Source organism: Pinus tabuliformis, chromosome 5_1 (assembly GCF_031772625.1).
Source record: "Pinus tabuliformis cultivar Carrire ecotype Pingquan chromosome 5_1, CPIR1, whole genome shotgun sequence".
Lineage (NCBI taxonomy): Eukaryota > Viridiplantae > Streptophyta > Pinopsida > Pinales > Pinaceae > Pinus > Pinus tabuliformis.
In genome coordinates this window covers 313,440,263-313,459,961 of record NC_142305.1, presented here as the reverse complement: position 1 = coordinate 313,459,961, position 19,699 = coordinate 313,440,263, and the positions used below count along the sequence as shown (strand labels likewise).

At 38.2% G+C, this 19,699-nt stretch overlaps 1 protein-coding gene across 1 annotated transcript in view; it reads left to right on the top strand.

Annotated features, from left to right (window-relative positions):
* NRPA1 (nuclear RNA polymerase A1) overlaps nucleotides 1–19,699 on the top strand; it is a 471,665-nt gene that overhangs the window by 51,359 nt on the left and 400,607 nt on the right. Inside the window, exons 5-6 of the mRNA XM_089432122.1 lie at nucleotides 13,268–13,606; nucleotides 13,823–14,002. Coding sequence (XP_089288248.1) covers nucleotides 13,268–13,606; nucleotides 13,823–14,002 — 519 coding nt within the window. The remainder of the gene's footprint in view (nucleotides 1–13,267; nucleotides 13,607–13,822; nucleotides 14,003–19,699) is intronic.

The following is a 19,699-nucleotide window of genomic DNA, read 5'->3' as shown; positions in this document are numbered from 1 at the left end:
CCACTTCGACGCAGATGCGTGCACAGGAATACTGGTCCTTCCTTGCAGCTTGATCTATGTATTTTCCCAAGGCATTCCCTATGATCTGTAGGGTTTTGTGATTCCAACAGTGGAGGGGCAAATGGGGAAGCCTGACCCATACCGGGACAGCCGAAGGAACGTCCTGAGTGGGGTCAAAGTCAAGCGACCATAGGTAAAGGCCCTGGGGGCCCATGAAGTAAGGTCCATTTCTGAAAATTAATCCTTTGTCGTCAGGGTTTTCGAATACAAAAACAAAGAATCCCTTACCCACGAAGTAGCTTTTGACACCCTCTTTAATGAGAGGCTTCCAGTTTCTTTGAGTCCACTCCTCTACCGATTTTGGCGAAGGCCAAAGGCCTGTGAACTGGCCTATGAGGCCTCTTTCAGCCAGATTCAGGGCAGCTTTGCAAGTATTTTCTTCGGGCAGAGCCACTGATGGGATAGAGTCCATCTTTTTTACAAACCTCTGCATAGTCGCAGAAGGAGGATGCTTTGGGCCGGAAGCCACTAACGACTTGAAGGCCAGGACCTCCGGAGGCAGAGGAGGGGGATCAGACACCCCTTCTGCATCCATGATAAGATCACACTCAGGTCAGGCCAAGACTGGAGCAGCCATCAAACCTAAGTTACACTGGAGCAGCCATCAAAACTCACCGAACGAGGAGGCAGAGAAGAGGGGGCGGAAAGCCCACCCCCGAACTGAGCAGAAGAGTTACCAACCGTCGATACGGGCCATAGCAAAAGCACAAAGCACCGCTCACCACCAGCGCAACAAACAAGCGTCTTCAGGCCCGGGCCTGAGTGCCTCTCCGGCAGCCCAGAACGCTGCAACGAGCAACCAGTTTCAGACCTAGCTCGAATCGTGCAGAGCAGTAAATCCCACCCCAATTAACCAAAAACTATATAAGTACAAAGATAATTATGAAGACTGAACCTAGTCACATTTTCAACACTCCCTCTTAACAAGAGAGGTATTCATAATTACACAGCAAAATGCAAAGATACTGTCAAATTGAAATATTTTCATAAAAAGTGTTTGGATTGATAAGCATCATCAAGCATCATCATCATAACAAGAATTGTCAATTACAAAATAGCAAGGCCTTGATTGACAAGCTCTAACTCTCCGCTAGATTAGAGCACAATGTTGGGAGGCATACATTTGGACACGTCAACGGCCTTTCAAGGCACATACCCCATCCAGGTGTTCCCCAGGTATGTCCTTACTAGACTATTCTTATCTTGGATTCCCAATCCTTAAAGATATTGAAGAAAAATGTAACTAGGTTCGGTCGTCATAATGACATGATTTTGAATTGATGTAAGAAAGAGAATAAATTATTTTTGTGTATCCTGCTTCATGGGTTTCATGAGCAAGAAGTATAATTAGGTCAAAGACTTCTTCTTGATGTCTTTAAGATTTTATTGTTATGTCAAAGAGTCATGTCATGTGTAGAGAAGCTCTTTAAAAGCCTATGTAAAATGTATTAATGTTAGCGCAACCCTCCAAGACCAAGACAAATCCTCCAAGAGCAAGCACACCGAAATCTGCAAGCAAAACAACAAAGGAATCTTATGTCGGCTCCAAAATGAATTAAAGGGAAATTATTAAATAAATGAAATTCACGTCGGCTCAAGAAAAATAGTAATGACGGTTCATGGGTTCATGTCGACTCAAATATAGGTGGCTCACCACTATAAATACCCTGTCAAGTTATTCAAAAAACGCAGGTCAGTTTCACAATTCTCTTTGAAACTTCGTGTGAAGATGGGTGCAGGTCCCCACAAATAAGAGGAGATAGATCTCGGGTTCCCTCTCTGAAATTTTGGATGAACATAAAGAACATATCTGCATCACCTTAGGGCAAGAGATCAAGGGTCTGTCTACACCTCGGATGGGTTTAAGGGCAGACAGACTAGGTCTCGGATGGCTAGAAAGAGTAGAAAGGCAAGCTAAATCTTGGATACATGGAGGAGCAGACAAGATCTCTGATGGATGGTTGACCTCGACATAAGAATCTCTCCATAATCCTGGTAAGCCGCAATATCAACAGTATGATCAGTCTCAGATCTATCACTGTGAAGGAGCATGACAATCTCGACATTCCTGTGAATGAATCTGCCTCAATATATATTTGCAATCTTAGACATACATGTATTCTCTGCCTAGATGAAAAGTAGATCTCGGTGGATCTACTTCATAAGCAATCAATGTAATTCTGAACCCTTATTGTCCTCATTGTCTCGGCCTAATGGAGATCATAGTGATCCTGAAGGTGCTATCTCAGTCTCAACATATAGATATATTATAATTACGTTGAAGAGAATTTCGGTGATGACTGTGTCTACTGCAATCCTAACATAATAAAGAGCAATGACAATCAAATCAGGCCCTGCAGTCTTGAGGGAGCAGTAAGCAACTATGAGAGTTGCAATCTCAGAATAATGAGAGGAACTGTGATACTGATGGCTAGAATGAACAATCTTGACAAGGATCATGATCTCATAATGCTACGCATTATCTCAAGCTACAGTAAGGTACTGTCACAAGTCATGATCTGTTTATTGAAGATCATAGTCTTGATGAAGAGTGTAGAGATCACGTCGGTGGCAATATCAAGGATCAGTCATGGAGCAGATGTTAGAAGCAGTAATGAAGATCTCAGTGATAGCTTCAATGGTGTAGCAATCATGATGATTTCAGCAGTGATGGAGGAAAGGATTGACGTCTTGGTCTTGAAGAGGTAGAACGTGTCAAGGGTCATGGTCTTGGTATTTGTCAATGAAATCTCTATAAGAAGAATTTTGCGTGGTTTTTCCTCTCCAAGTGATCCAGGAGGATCTTGTCCGATCAGTTACATAGGTACATTGTCGTCATCAACATTCAGTCTGGTGTCGTTTAGTTTCGACAGTGTTGGTTATGGATCAGGTTTTTCATCGTGTTCATTTGATATGGTGTTGTACCTGGTTGTCGACAAGTGTTCATCGTCAGTTCTGCCAGGGTTGATCATTGACATGGGTGTGTCGTCTGTTGCAGGGGGTTTGATATGGGTTCATCGTCATATGATGTTTGTCACAAATGTCACTTGTGACAATTTGATGTAAGTGGTTGATGTGGTCCTCATGGTCATCATGACCTTCTTCAGGTTCTTCTGACATGGTGATGGTTTCTGGTTTTACAACATTATAATACACCTATTCTAAATGTTAGATCCTAAACCTAAACCCTAGAACCTATGTCTAAAGACCTAAGACCTAACACATTAGACCCTAATCCTATACCTATCGAAACATATTACATTACAAACCATGTATCAAATGCATAACCCTAAGTCTAAACCTATCAAATCATATTACAAAACCTAAATACATTAAACCAATACATAAAGCCTATGTATTAACTCTCGGCCTATGGTAAAACATTATAAAACAATTCAAAATACATATGACAGTCTTAACCGCAGCGGGAGAACACTGCGCGGGTTGTAAACCATGTGATTAGCGTGTAAACGGTGGAGATGTCAGTCCTAGAGCGTGGGCCTTAACCGCACAGGAGAAGACCGTTGTCCATGTGAACAGATGGAGATGTAGCGGAACCACCATAGTATTGACCGCAGAGTTACATAACCGCAGACTATTACCTGTGAGCAGAGTCTGGATAAGCCGTCAGGGTTAGCGCCGGGAGTTTGACCGCAGCGGAACCATCATGCCTAACCGTAACCTAAGCATGTGAACAAATCATAACCAGAACCGCTAGACCATTGGTAGCCGGAACTGCCGAAGGAAGACTGCGGAGGTGGCAGCCTGCAGTTAGACCCCGACAGTCACATGTGGGCGGTTAACCTCCTCCCCCGGTTAGCAAGTCGCCGCGGTTTTGTTTTTATCATAAGGTTTATATTTGGGTTTTGTTGTAGCAGTTTGTTCTAAACTAATGCGATGACCATGCATATGAAACCTAAGGTGGTAAAACCTAACAGGACCGAAACCAACAAACCCTATTTTGAGCTGATTCACTCCTAAAATCAGCATGAAGGAGTTAGAGTGCATCTGGAGGGCTATAAAGCTAGTTTTTCTCATTGAAGAGAAAGGAGAGTGGTTTTGGGTTTTTGTATGCAGGTTCTGGAGGTTATAGTCGTTTTTGTTTTTAGTGTAACAGGAGCATTCAGAGTTGGAATTGGGAACTGTGACAGGCGTTGGAAAGCTGGTTCAGAGAGCTTTCTCATGATAGTGACCAGAAGTGCCTGCGTGCACATTCAGTTTGGTCAAATTGTTGTGTAATCGACCTCTTCGGTTTCAATCCTAATAAAGCGGTCGCCCATCTTGAAAGTGGACCCAGAGACGTAGTCCATCACGGATGAACTCCGAATCAATTTTTCTGTCTGGTGTCGCTGTGATTTCGCTGTTTTCAGTTCTGCTATGCATCTTGCTTATGTTTTATCCTCTGTCTTAAAGTCTTCTTCTTAAGCAATTCTCACGATTTCAACACTTTCAGTTAACATTCTAATCATTAATGGCATAATCAATTCTACTTCAGTTTTAACATATGATCATTTCAGATCACCAAGAGGGAGAGGTTTTGGCCCTAGCAGTAAGCCAAATATTTGTGTTCTTGTCTCATTTGTTTTTGATAGCAGTTTGATGAAGTAAACACTCACACTAATAATGAATGGAACATCAAGCTAATATTAACTGTAAAAGACTTCATAAATTGTTATCATGTAACGAAGAATCAATTTAGTTATGCATGCCCTAGATTCTTCAACAAAAGAATATTGGTCCTCTTCAAGACTACTTTTATCTTGGATAACCTACCCTATCCTCAAAGAGTATCGGTCCTTAGGACTACTCCTATCTTGGATACCATTCCTCAAAGAGTATCAGTCCCAGATGCTTATCCAATCCTCCATTCTCCCTACAAATGCCTTCATTAGACTTATGACTACTAGCCCTGGCCTAGTGCATGACACATGGAGAATATGGTGTCCACCATCACTCCCTCTCAACTAGGGAGGAGATCCTTACTCCCTCTTAACTAGGGGGACATAACCACAAGCCTCAACTTGTCTCATTCATTAGCTACTTGTTCTTCCGTGGAGACCTAGTTGTAGGTGCAAGGCTCCTATTTTGTATCGCTTCATATCAAGCTTTGACCTTCCTGGATCTTTATCAATCTTCACATATCTTCAAAATAGTTCATCAAATGCTTTATGGAGCCAAACCTTCTTCACAGCTGATTGCACAAGCCTTCACATATTCTTTCTTCATAGCAGGGTTCTGCTTTCATGCTATTCAAAGAGATTATATCAGCTTCCAATCATCATCAGAATCAGTGCTATCAAACAATGTGTTCCTCAACCAACTGTCGGTACAATGGTATCAAATCTCTGTAATTTCTTTTCAAAGGGTCTTGTCATTGATATGTCATCTTCTCTTTTGATCATAAACTTCTTGCCAAACTTCAAGTAGTATTTTATCTTATTAAAGAACTAACAACTTCCTCTTTCTAGTTGAGACAAGTAAACTTCTTCCCTTTTTAAATCTTGCTTTTAGGCGGCCATCTAATTGACTTCCTTTTGATGCTTACTCTCTTCTTGTCTTCGTGCTTTGCTACATTCTTCCAAATCTTCCATCTATTAGTCAAGCTTACGTAGATCTTGTGATGGCACCAAATATACCCTAACACCAATTTCATGAATCCACTCCATACACATCTGTGCATATACATTCATTTCACAACATTTCCTGAAGCATTCACCATGCACACTTAACATAAAAATATAATTCTTGAGAACCCATTATCTTTCTTTCCATTAAAAACTGAATAATTATTCTTCATAAAATAATACCACTCTCCTCCATTTAACACATGTAGTAAATATAATTTCAGTAAATTGTCAATAAAATTTCTCTACCCAATTCACACACATAGGCACTTAATTCTACCAATTCCAAATTTTAAGAATTCTTCAATGATCATGCACAAACACTTCATACACAAAAAATATGAAACTTCATTTTATTAATAAAACCTGTACATACAAAAATACTCAAAAACCATTTGTTTCTCTATATGAGCCAAATTGAACATTCATTCGGCCATTCATTCTCATTGTCCTTAGGCTTATAGTAAGTAGAATTTAGAAAATATATTGCATTTCTTAATTAAGAAATGCAATATCTTTTCTAAATCCTAAAAGTACTCCATAATTTAGATTTTCTTAAGTCCTAAAATCACTCTATAAATCATATTTTTCTAAATTCTAAAGTCACTCAATAAGGAAATAAAATTCCTTTTCCATGTTGAAACTGATTTGGAGCTTTTTGTCTCCAAAAATCTTGATGACTTGGAAGCTCTAATGTTCATGCATCAGACTCCCAAGGTAGAAAAAAACTTCATGGTCTCGTGACCATGAGTTGTTGTTGTTGACGTCCTCTTGGATCCCATACATAATTTTGCCGCTGATCAACGACTTTGTCATGTTGTTATACTGTTGCTGCTGCAACATCTTGAATTCCACTATAATTATGCTTTTGCCTTCCTTGCTGCAAACTAGTTGTTTTCACCATGTTGCTGCTCTCTATTTCAAGTGAAAATTTTCCCACGACAAAAACAAACAAAATATACATCCATCCAAACGTACTTTTAACCTCATTCCATGCTTGTAAAGTTGATCTCTAAACTCTCCGTCTCACTTCAATCTATTGATCAAGCTTCATCTCCATGCTCTAGCAAACTCTTTCTCCTTTGACTTTCCTGCATTCTCGTTCACAACAACTTCTGCAAGTTGTTCATCCTTGGTTTCTATTCCACTTGCATTAGTATGAAAACTGATAATCACCTCTGCCACACCTGCATGCACACAATCAGTGTGAAGACTAAAAGTTGTCTCTACCTTTGGCTCATCATTCCTTATGAGCATCCCATTCAAGTATTGCTCCTCCTCTCTACTAAGAACAAAATTTGAACTTTGTTCTCCTCTATCTTCCTCTTTCTTCATGACAACTTCAAAGTGTTGTTCATCATCAATAACACCTGCAACCATAAACAAACCATCAGGAAAAACATAAGGCTTTTCAGCCTCATTTGATGTCTCAAACATGAAATCTCTATCAACATTGCTACCTTCTCCATGGATTTCTCCTTGCTCAGGTTCACATCTGTGAACCGCCTCCTCACACTCAGTAGCTTTGAGTTATTGCTCCTCCTCTCTACTGAGAACAAAATTTGAACTTTGTTCTCTTCTATCTTCCTCTTTCTTTATGACAACTTCAAAGGGTTGTTCATCATCAATAACACCCACAACCATAAACAAACCATCAGGAAAAACATAAGGCTTTTCAGCCCCATTTGATGTCTCAAACATGAAATCTCCACCAACATTGCTATCTTCTCCATGGATTTTCCCTTGCTCAGGTTCACCTCAGTGAACTGCCTCCTCACACTTAGTAGCTTTAAGTTCTTCCTTCAACCTGTGTCTAAACTTCTGTCTCTACTTCTTAGCCCATAATCTTTCAATATGCCACTTACCCCTTTTCCTCAGGTTCCACCCATACCTCAGGTTCTCCTCATTCTATTGTAGCAACTCTGTAAACACATTCAATTGTGCTTTTATCTCAACGAGTTCACTCTCGTATTCTTCATCACTCATTTTCGTTATGCCAACGCTTTGGCATCTCCGTGGCTTCACTCTGAATTCTTCAAATGACTTCCCATAGTCATCTTCATCTTCCCCATTCGTTAGCTTCTCGCTGCCCTCCGTGACCTACAAATCACCTCTGCAGTAGCAGACCTCATTCTTGCTACGAACGCCTCACCAAGCTTCCCCTGAGCTCAGACTGTTGGCATTCTTGCTTCCCTCCTCTGGAACCCTTTCGAGCACTCCTTGCTCTTCAAATTTCTGCAGTCACTCTTTTTCCTCCATCATAGCTGCACTAGCTGTCAAAATTTTCACCACATCCTCCTTCTCAATTGTTGCTACTTGTTAACAATATCCACAAATTTAAAAAAACCCAAAATCAATTTATCTGCCGCTGTCCTAATCTGTTTTAATTTTGTTAAAATTGGCAACTAGGGCCAAACTTCACATGGGTTATCTTATTTATGACAGCTGATATTTTTCTTGGATTCCTCTCTTCGAGAGGTGTAGGATTGATCTAAAGATCATCCGATTCCGACATGTACAAATGAAGTTATGAATTTATTTTGATTATGGTCAAATAATCAAGGTTGGCCTCTTCTATATGTCGGCTCACTTAATCCAATAGTCACGTCTCTTGACCCCCACCGATTAGTATATATAGAGGTGCCTTTCTCCCTCACTAAGCACACATCCAAAAAGCAATACAAGGCACTGTAGAAGGAGAAGGAAGCTCGTTCAAGGAAGAGAAGGGTCTCTGTTTTAGGGCCGCAGGTTAGGGCAACTTCAGCGAGGAAGGGAAGGACATTAGGGTCATTCTCATGACTGTTTTGAAGTGCAAATGAACTTGCTTTGAGGCCACATTACAGGAGACTATTTCTGGGCTGTTTGTGGCAAGGTTCAACTCTGTTTTGGGCAGCGGATTGCACAGGAGATGTTGCAGGTAGGCTGAGCCCCAAATAGTGGGCTGTTGGGTGAGCATAGGGGTTGATTTTAGCCCTATATTCCAGCGTTTGACAGCAGCAAGGAAGGGAGACTATGCCGCAGCTGCAGGAGGCTTGTTAAGGGCATTTGTGTGGGTATATTGTGGAGACCAAAGCTACAGCAAGGTGCTGAGCTAGGCCACCGGCCATAGCCAGCAAGTTGAGGCTGTCCTAGGTGCTGCATTGAGGGTTATTCAGCCAGCAAGGAGCAGCGTGATGGTGGAAGGGCCTCACCTTGGAGAGCTGCAACCCTAGAAGCTTGAAGTGCTGAAGTTTGTGAAGGTTTTAGGGCTGACATATTTCTGTGTTTGTGCCCTAACCAGTATTCAGAATTGCAGTATAGAAATCTGCAGCCCTTGGTGCCAGAATTGCAGTCAACTTCATGGTTAAGAACTTTGATGTCAGATCTCCTATTTGGCAAGTCAGTTTTGATTTTAAATCATTGTACTCTATCTCTCTCTCTCTCTGCCGAAATATTGAAGAATATATATAAGAAGAATTGATCAAGGGTTTCCCCACATTGGGGTTTGTCCCTGGCTGGTGCCACATCTTGTGTCCTCTTGTCTTGTCTTGTCTTCGTCATTTATTGCATATGTTCTTTGTTCAATTACTGTCAATCTAATTATGATTCATGTGATTGCTAATGGACTAATAAATGGGCTAATATGGAATATTGAAGCAACTGTCCCAAGCAAGGAACATGTTAACCTAAAAATTAACAATTTTTTCGTCCATACTGTTGCGCAAAAAATATTTTGTGCTCTAATAGCACTTTATGGCGCCAAATCTACCCTGACACCAATTTCATGAATCCACTCCATACACATCTGTGCATTTACATTCGTTTCACAACATTTCCTGATGCATTCACCATGCACACTCAACATAAAAAATATAATTCATGAGAATCGATTATCTTTCTTTCCATTAAACACATTGAAGAATTATTCTTCATAAAATAATACCACTCTCCTCCATTTAACACATGCAGTAAATTTAATTTTACTAAATCTTCAATAAAATTTCTCTACTCAATTCACACACATAGGCACTTAATTCTACCAATTCCAAATTTTAAGAATTCTTCATTGATCATGCACAGACTCTTCATACATAGAAAATATGAAACTTCATTTCATTAACAAAACCTGTATATACAAAAATACTCAAAAACCATTTGTTTCTCTATATGAGCCTGATTGCACATTCATTTGGCCATTCATTCTCATTGTCCTTAGGCTTACAATAAGTAGAACTAATAAATGAAATAGCTTTTCTAAATCGTAAAAGCATTCCATAAATCAGATTTCCTAAATCCTAAAATCAATCCATAAATCATCCATAAATCATATCTTTCTAATTTCTAAAGTCACTCAACCTATCCCTAGAATCTCTTATACTTCTCAAGGCAGATTCTCACACTAAAATCTTATCTATTCTATCTTATCTCTATCCATAGTTGTTTTAGAAATAAATAAATTAAAATTATTTACAATAAGGAAATAAAATTCCTTTTCCATGTTGAAACTGATTTGGAGCTTTGTCTCCAAAAAGCTTGATGACTTGGAAGCTCTAATGCTCCTGCATCATCCTGTCTGGACCTGCAACCTTTGTTAGAAGACTATGAAAGAACAAAAAGGCAAAGTGCATAGACAAAATAACAACGTAATAAATAAAGAAATAATACTTATCCTTCAGAGTTTTGGAGAGTCAGCTCCCTCTTAACTTCAGAGTTTTTCATCAACTTTGTCCTCATATCAGCATGATGTCATTGCTCCCTCTTAACTTCAGAGTTTTTCATCAACTTTGCCCTCATACGTAATAAGGAGAGTCAGCTCCCTCTTAACTTCAGAGTTTTTCATCAACTTTGTCCTCATATCAGCATGATGTCATTGCTGTCATTCTCAAGAGCTAGGTTTTTCTTTTTACAATGGAAACAAATGGTTAGTGTTTTTGTTCCTAGGGTTTTCTTCTTAGTCCAAACTCTGCTAGGGTTTACAAACCCTAGATGCCAAGAGTCTTCAATACCTACCATTCAAAAATTGCATGATTCTACAAATGCACTAGAGAGTTAGATGCACAAACCCTAGAGTCATTATTGACAAGACTTCTACAGATTTCATTCCTTAACCATACAAGCCTAGTGCTTCTGGAAAGACTTCAAATGCTATATAAGTGAACTCTAATCTACATAGATTTTTTTCATAATATGACACCGGCATATGATTTGTAATCTTTTCCTCATGGGAGTTTACCATGATCTAGAGAGCTTAGCATTATATGCACAATAGTTTGCAAGAAAATTCTGAAATGAACAAAAATGATACATACCTCTTTTGACCTTACCTTATTTCTTCTTGTAAAGATCCGTTCTTTGACTTATCTCCAGCTGTTATGTACCAACTTTCTTCCAACAGAGGTGTCTCAGTTCTTCAACTATTGTACGAATCACAGAAATAAATTAGTTGGCTTCATTGATGTAGTAGGTCCTTCTTTTATGTATTAGAAGTGAGCTAATGTAGCTGCTTCAAGAGACGTGCATATGCTGAATTTGGATTTCTTATTCAAATCTGGCCATATACTACTGCAACCAGGTCTTCATACGGTCTTCAAGAGGTCAAACATTTTATCCCAGTCCTTCATTCTTCAATCTAACCTACAGAGATGAATTCAGTCTTCAAGAGAGATGTCTTATGTACTTTCTTTTGGGATCAGATAGGTTGGCTCCATGGTGTCGTTCATGTATAGGAAGGAAGTTTTGGTAGTGTTGCTGCTTCATATACTTGTATAGCAGAGATATATCACAGTCCTTTCTTCATTGTCTCATATGTTGATAAGCCTGCTAGCAATGTCATTTATGCTGGTTTCTTCCAGACTTCATGGACAGGTCTGTTTTATTGTCCTTCTTACAAGTATAACAGCCTCTCATACCCAGTGGAGAAAACAGCCTCTCATACTAGTGTTACTGATACTAGCTTCATATAGTTTCAGTCCTTTCCACTATACCATATACAAAGTGATCTTCAATCCAAAGCAAAATGGTCATAGATCTGTCCTCCACATTTATTATACAGTGATGTTCTTCAGGTTCTTTCAGGCACACTCGCTTTAATCCACAAGAAAGATTTTAACACAGTTGATTATGTAGACCTTGGATCAAACCTCATAAGCTTGGATTCACAGGGTGATGAACTTTACTATCCCTTAGGTCCTCGTATACAGTGCCTCAGAAAAGTGTTAAAATTGTAAACTATAGGGCTATTGAATGCTCGAATGTCATGTATCATAAGTGTTGACTTTTAGGTATCATCTAGAATGCTGGTTCCTGTAGCTTGTGATTTGCATTATTAGAGATAATGTCTCTTCTGTGGCTTGCATCACAGTAGTCCTTAATTGGTCTCTCTAAAATTATGAAATTTTTGTATTGTCCTTGTCATGCTTCAGAGATTTATATTAACGAATCGTTGGTTGCCTCGAACTGTCTTAGAGATATAAATGTAATGAGCTTCTCCTTTCGAGGATAGTTAGACTTCTCATGTACTTCTTCCTGATCATACTAAAGTGAGAAATGTTTCGGATGAGTAGGATTTGTCTAACAGAGGATTTCTTTTCTAGGTCTTGGTCTAGAACCTTTTAGGGCTTGGCCTAGTAAACATTCATACAAACCAGATTTTCCAGAGTTATAGGGCTTGGAGAAATAATATATGTTACAGAGATATGTCACCATTTTGAATTGCTTTGGATTGCTTCACAGTCTTGCATCTAGTTTAGAGTATCTCCATAGGTACAGAATCTTGTATCTCATAAGAACTTTTAAGTTTTGCTTTTTTCAAGTCTCAAACCTTGTCCTCTGTCTAGGGTTATTATAGTGTCTTCTCTTGATATAATGGTATAGAGACTTTACAAATCACAGAACCTTGCATAGCATAGGAAATTGTTACTGAGATCTGATCTTCTACAAAGTTATAGAAGGCAGGCTGGACTCCTTTTTCTTGAGCTCAGATTTCACACACAGAATAAATGATAACAATTCGGATCACAAAGATTGGATGCTGTAGACTTCGGATCTTCCTGAAGTAGCTTGGATGAAGTGACCTGAATGAGATAATTTCAAGAGCCTTCAATGATGTTCTTCAAGAGATAATGGTTGCTGCTTGTATTTATGCCACCAACTGGTTTGTACAGCTGCCTCAGGAGTCTTTGCCTCACAGAGAAAGTATGTCACAGAAACATTGCATATTGATACAAGTACAAAGATAATTATGGAGACCGAAACTATTTACATTTTCAACATGAAGAACATGCATGAACGAGGGTTTGGCTCCTACTCTAACAAGATCCTTCTACTCTATCTCTTGTTGTTAGTTGTATCTTTTCTGCTTTTGTCATTTATTTAATATCTAGGAGAGACGGTTAGCCTATTGGTGACTGGTTGTACTCTCCAGATCAATTGACCTTTTTCATGGTCATTTGTTGAACTTTACTAGAATTATCCTCTCGCATCTCATCTTATTTTACTCATTTTTCCTGGTATTTCTCTAGCTATTTCTAACTTCTACTTATCCTACTGTATCTGCCCTCCTTCCCAAAACTAACTTCCAGTTCTGCATGTGAATAATTTGAAAGGTTGCATTGTCCAGAAAAGATATGAATGCGAATATCATCAAAGGATTGCAGTTTGATCCTGCTCCATTGTTTGGAAGACAATCAAATGTATCTGATATTGTTGTGGATGATAATAATCCTGATGAGCTTAATCCTAGCAGCAGTGGAGTATCTGAGAATGAGTCCACGAAAGATGATGTTATAAATCCTTCAGGGATGGAGCAATCTGACACGATCTCAAAGAAGGCGCAAAGAAGCAAAGGCCCTAAGAAACAGATGAAGCCAAAGACGAATGCTATGCTTGGGTTGGTGAAGGATCAAGAAATATGCTCTAAAGATAGATTTCTTACACCATTAGAGGTGTGTTTTTTCTAACTACTATGATGCACTATTGTGTTTATGCTTACATTATAACCTTTCTGTGTGGACATTATCTATTGGTTTGATGCTAAAAGGAATAATTTTTAAAATTATTTATTGAAGTGTGATAATATACTATTTCCTTTTCTCTTGGGTTGGGTTTTTACAATGTCTCAATATTGCATAATTATGTTTGGAATGTTGTTTTCTTATCAGATAAAAGAGCATCTCAGGCTGTTATGGGAGAATGAATCTCATATATGCTCTCTAATTTGGGATATACAACAAGAGAAAATAAAATCTTGGAATCAATCACCAAGTCATCTAATGTTCTTCATTGAAGCTCTTCTTGTGCCACCTAGCAGATTTCGGCCACCCAATAAAGTAAATGGTGTGGTAGGTGCTGCTTTGAACATAAGCTGTGAATAATATGCCATGGGTTTATTTTTGTGATAGTCACAGATAGAAATCATTTCAAATTAATCTTAGTTATCAATCTTTATTTCAATTCTAACTTTTTTTTGCACTTTTTATGCTGTTTGGGAAATCGTTTTTAGGTTATGGAGTACTTAAGCAAGAATAACAAAATACAATAACACTTGTCTGTGAGCAGTCCTATGATTGAGATCTATGTTGTGTCTGTAATCCTTCTGAACAATGGTTTAAAAAACAATTGGTGACTGTCTCCTTGAAAATGTGTTCAACTTTTTTTTTTAATTTTCAAAAGGATTAGCACCTTGTTAAACAAAAGCATTGTTTCCCTATCTGTTTGATACATTGGTATTGCAACTTTTGGTTGCAGTTTAACATTCTGAAGGTTTAATATGAAGATCTTGGATTAATCTTTGGATTCTGTTTTAAGGTGATGTGAATACCTATAAGTCATAATATTGACAGGGTTTGGACTTGGTTTCATTTCAATTCTTTCTGGTGATTGTTAAATGAGTAGATCTTGGAAAACATTTTCATGTGTTGAATTAATTGTTGAATCTCTGGCTTTTTGGAGTCAACTAGTTCCAAAATTATTGTTTTCATTTGGTGGTATTGTACCATATAAACTGGTGCTTCTTTCTGGATTGGCTTCTCTGTCTGATGGCATGACATAATTTGGGTTTGGGGGAGGTTGGAACCCAGTGGCAATTGTATCATTCCCCTTGCCACTTGAACTTAGTAAAGTGTCTTTGCTGATTACCAGACTAAGTACCTAATGTTTGTAGCTGATGGACTCCTAAGACTTGTTATCACATAAATCTGTATTGACATACCTGCATGACACTTTAGACAGTCAACCCTGTCATGGTTGAAAGTCTCTCCATTCAGACTGGTGTTTTCCAGTCTCTGCAGGGTGTCCCTAGATAATGTATGCTATTATCCGCTTAATATTTCTGCATAAAACTTCAATTTGATTAGCATACAACAAAGCTTCACTTTTGACTTGCCAATAAGCAACCAAAAGCGAAGTAATGTTTTAAAATGAAATTTGTAATGGTTGAAATTAGATTTCTGCAAGTAATACTAGCAACAAAATTGAAAGCGATGCAAGAAATGAATGTGCGCTTCAAGTGAAATAATTCAGAACAAATGCACTGTTGAGATTGCAACAAGATGATGGAGCTTAGTGAAAAGAGTCGCCTTCACTAAGTAGGCCCGCAGGCTATTTTTGGCGCAAGTCTATTTTTAGACTATGTCTATTTTTAGACATATGGATCATGTCTATGGATTGCAGGTTGCTGTTTATGGATGATTGATCAAGTTGGGAAAAAATAGATGGACTTCTATTTTTGATGAAAGTGTGAGTGATCACAGTGTGAGTGATCAAAGTCTATTTTTAGACTGGCTGTCAAAAATAGAAAAGTCAAATATTATTATCTCACAATAATATTTGGACTATAAATTTAATCTTATTCTCTTGGAGCATTTCAGTTTGAGCTACAGAGGTGGCACATGCAGCTGTCAGAAGGAAATACACTTTTCTTATGAGTCAGTTGAGTTGTTGCATGCATGACTTCAGTTAGAACTCAATCAATTGAGTTTGGTGGAGTTGATTGTGGAGTTGGAGTTGTGTTCAGTTTAGCTTTGTTAAACTGGTTGTATTTAGTCTAACTGGCAAATAGACTAGAGATGAGTTGGGTGAATTAGTTATTAATTAATTCACAAGTTATTAACTCATAATACAACTAATGAATACATCAGTTAACTCAGTTGCATGTCAGTGCATGTTCAGTTCAACAGGGACAGGTGGTAGAGAATCAGATTGCTATCAGTTGTGACTATAGTTGTGCACCAGATCTTTCACAATCAAGGGATTGAGTATGCCAATGAGTTTGCTCACGTATTTGCCCACATTATAGCTTGTGCTCACGTCCAACAAAGAGTGAGTGACTATTTTGCAAGTGAAAAACGAGTTTGGTGAGCCATTCTCATCAGTTCTTGAGCAGGTATTGAGCAGTGGAGGCAGGCAAGCAGTGGAAGAGATTTGGAGATCAGATCTGAGCTGTATTGTGTGTAACAGAGGTGGAGATACTTGTGAGAAGTATTATGCTGTGTAATGTTACATGACTCAATCATTAATATACAGATAGTTGGGGTTTTTAGCGAGATGCTTTCCCCGGGATACATACTGTGTTAATGTGTGAATGCTCTTGATGTTTTATTGTTATTGATGCTGCTATATTGATGATCAACGTAGAGGAGCTTATGTATTGTGTATTTTTTCCGCAATAGTACATGATCAGGATAATCTCTGTTGAATATGTGTTAAATTATTCAAAAGTTTCTACATGCACTTCAATATATCATCACACTGCAAAAAAATTATTTAATGGCCTCCAGTACATTCAGAGAGTTAGAATCAAACATGATTGAATCAATTCATGAATTACCCAAGAAGTTGGTTGTACCATAATGAGTACTGAGTGACAGGCTAACATGAATTCCTTCGCTTGCGGTGGAGGTATTGGTTTGAGAGACTAGAACATGGAAAAGTGAGATCTCTGCTGCTAACAAGCATCTAAGAAAAATCATCCATACTGCTGCTTTGTAATGCCGATACAGAAAATTGTTTCCTCCCTCAAGGCTTAGTTGACCAGCTTGTTCAAAGAGAGAAAGAAAGCCAGGAAAGACCAAAAAACAGTTTGTACACTGTTAGCTTTTTTACTTTTGGGATTTTTTGTCTTTGGCTAAGTTTCTTTTTCCATTATGACTGCTGGCCAAAAGATGTTTCTACCTTTTTAACTAGTCTTTTTCTCAATGTTTATCCAAATGCTTTAGTCAACAGCTGGTTTTTGCTTTTATGGGTCAAATTCTCTCTTTATGCCCCCCTTTCAACATGAACAATGTGTCCTTCATCTTTTTGCTTTGTACAATTTTGACCCAATCGATTTGCAGCTTTAGAGGGAGGTATTGAACCGCTGTTTTATGGCCTTCTTCATCCAAGAAAATGAGCTTTATTGCTGTTTCTTCAAGGCAGAAAATCAATCTTCTTACCAATTTTTGTTTCAACCAGCGTTTTCCTTGCTTTGTATATTAATTATAGGAAGTTGACTGTAGTTTTTTAACTGTCTTCATTTAAGAAGAGCAACAGTCTGCTCTTAATATATTAATACTCCATCCTCTCAAAGCTGAGCTCTGTAGCAGCCTACTGAGCTCCTAGTATGTGAATCATTATTCATTTGTGTACCTTCCCACCTGTCTGGGGGAAGCTGTCTATTTGATTCGAATCTTAACTAAGCTAAGGAAAAAATAATAGCTACATTTCAAGTTCCAATTTCAAAACAGTTACTACTTTATCCTGTACTCCATTCCAATAAGCATAATCTAGCCGCAAAAATGACCCCTTGAATGTACTTCCTGCTTGTACAGCATAGCATAAAATGCTTAGCAGCAATTCCTTGTTACCATTTGGTACCTGGGAATACATTTCAGGGTATAGGTCCACCAGCTTAGACTTCCCTGATTGGCTTTTGTACCGAGAACTCGCTCAATTTATTCTCAAAGGAGGGTGCCTGCTGTTGCAAATTCTATAGCAGAAAATGATCATCTACAAGCTGTGTGGAAATATTTATGGGATTGTTGAAGGGTAAATTTGAAGGGATTGGCTGTAGCAGATTTATTTTCCTTATTTTCAACGTTTTCAATAATACGAGGAACTGAATTATCTCGAAAACTTTGAGCTATTTGTTTAACTTGTGATATCATTATGCCCTGTCAAAGAACATACAAATGTCTTAAGGTTTTCACTGGCCCTACAATCAGGCCCTGAATTCATCAGTTTAACTGAAAGAACACCATTTTCTTCAAGAAATTTCTCTGACACTGAGCAGTTTGCATATTAGTGGAGTCTTGATGTAGTTTTTACAACTCTGATTTAGCATATCATGTAGCATTTGCAAATCATTTTTCTTCATCATGTCAATTAAAACTGTCCATGCTTTCTTCATTATACCAAAGTCATTTGAGACTTCGGCCTGCTTCTTAAATAGCATTGATGAGCATTCACTTTTTCTTTCAAAAGGCTATGATGAAAGTTCTCATTCTGCATCATTTGCCAATATATTGCACTCTCTAGTTGATAACACTTTATCATATTGAGAACCATCCTTTTCACTATCGTCCTGAAGCATCCCAGATACTTCACATTTTTCATCAGCTCACTTGCAAGTACTGCTGCTGAAGCAAATGAATCACTTCCAATAGAACCTCAAAACTCCATAGAAACACATTCACACTTCTTTGCTACAGCACAAATTGCTTGTAAACAGTTGTAATCAAATGTGAGTTCCTCATCGCAAGAAGTTTCTCTGGCTTGACATTCCTATAGAAAACTCCTCTGCTATGACAATTATCAACTGCGTTTACAAGCTGCTGGAAATATTCCCTGCCATCATCTTATCTGTTGTTTTAGGACTATGATTACTACCAAGTAGATCTGATGTTGCTGTACCTATACCTTTGCCTTACAAGTTATGCACTGCTCTCCTCCACTTACAAGAATTATTTTGACCAGAGAATAATGAAATATCAATGAATGAAGACAAATGGGCCTCTTAGCTCAATCATTTTGGCAAAAACACAAATTCTGTTCTTTTTTCTTCACTTATTGAATGGAAACATCAACAAAATCTGCTTTCTCTATCTCCTCTATAAAATGGAAAACTCTCGTTTTTCCTCCAGCTTTGCTCATGAAGGCATTTAGTAGAAGTACCCACTCTCTCACTAAAACAATTTGACCCCTTTTCCATGTGACTAAATAATTAAATGAAAATTTAATTGTTTAATCATCTCACAACTTATGACTTTGAGGTCAAAATTCTGGAAAATTTATTTGGAGATATGATTCAGATCCACACCAAGTGACAGATGGTACTCAACTCCTCATTTTTCCATGCAAAGGAGGCTCAAACCATCCCTTAATTGCTAGTGAGAAAATATGAGCAACACTTGGACTTGCCAAATATATAAACTCACTAATTATATATATTCCTAAAAGGCAATTTTCTCAAAAACGTACAAAGGTACCACTTTTCGCCAAATGACATATTGGGCGGTGGGCCATAATTACAAAGAAGCACAAAAGTAGAGGAAAAAGTGTCATTCCAGATCTGAGTGAAAATGACCCCATTGGACTTGCTTTTTCACTAGGATTAAAAAGTAGTAGTTAAATCTGATTTGTGGGCACTTGATGGTCCGAATATTAAAAAAACAAAACTACCCAAAATAGCAGTGTCCTGGAAATTGACAAAATTGAATATATAAGGTTCTCTGATCAATGGTTATGCCTTGAAGCGTTTGGAAATATACCAATGTGACTGAGTCTCACTTGGCCTAACCCTTCAGTAGCAAGAAGTGCTATTGGGTTAACAAGATTACATCTACTCCTCCTAAGGGTGCAGTGTAGAATAGGGAATCCAAGTTATAATCTCAAATTTGCAATTTAACCTTGTAGCATTTCTCCACATGTTCGATTTTTTTTCCTCATTTTCCATTGTCACCTTGATATTAGGCACTAGTTGTGAAAATTTCAAGTACGAAATTGTACTGCAGCAACTGATTTATTTCTCCTACTTATTTCCACAATAAGTTATTTACAAAACC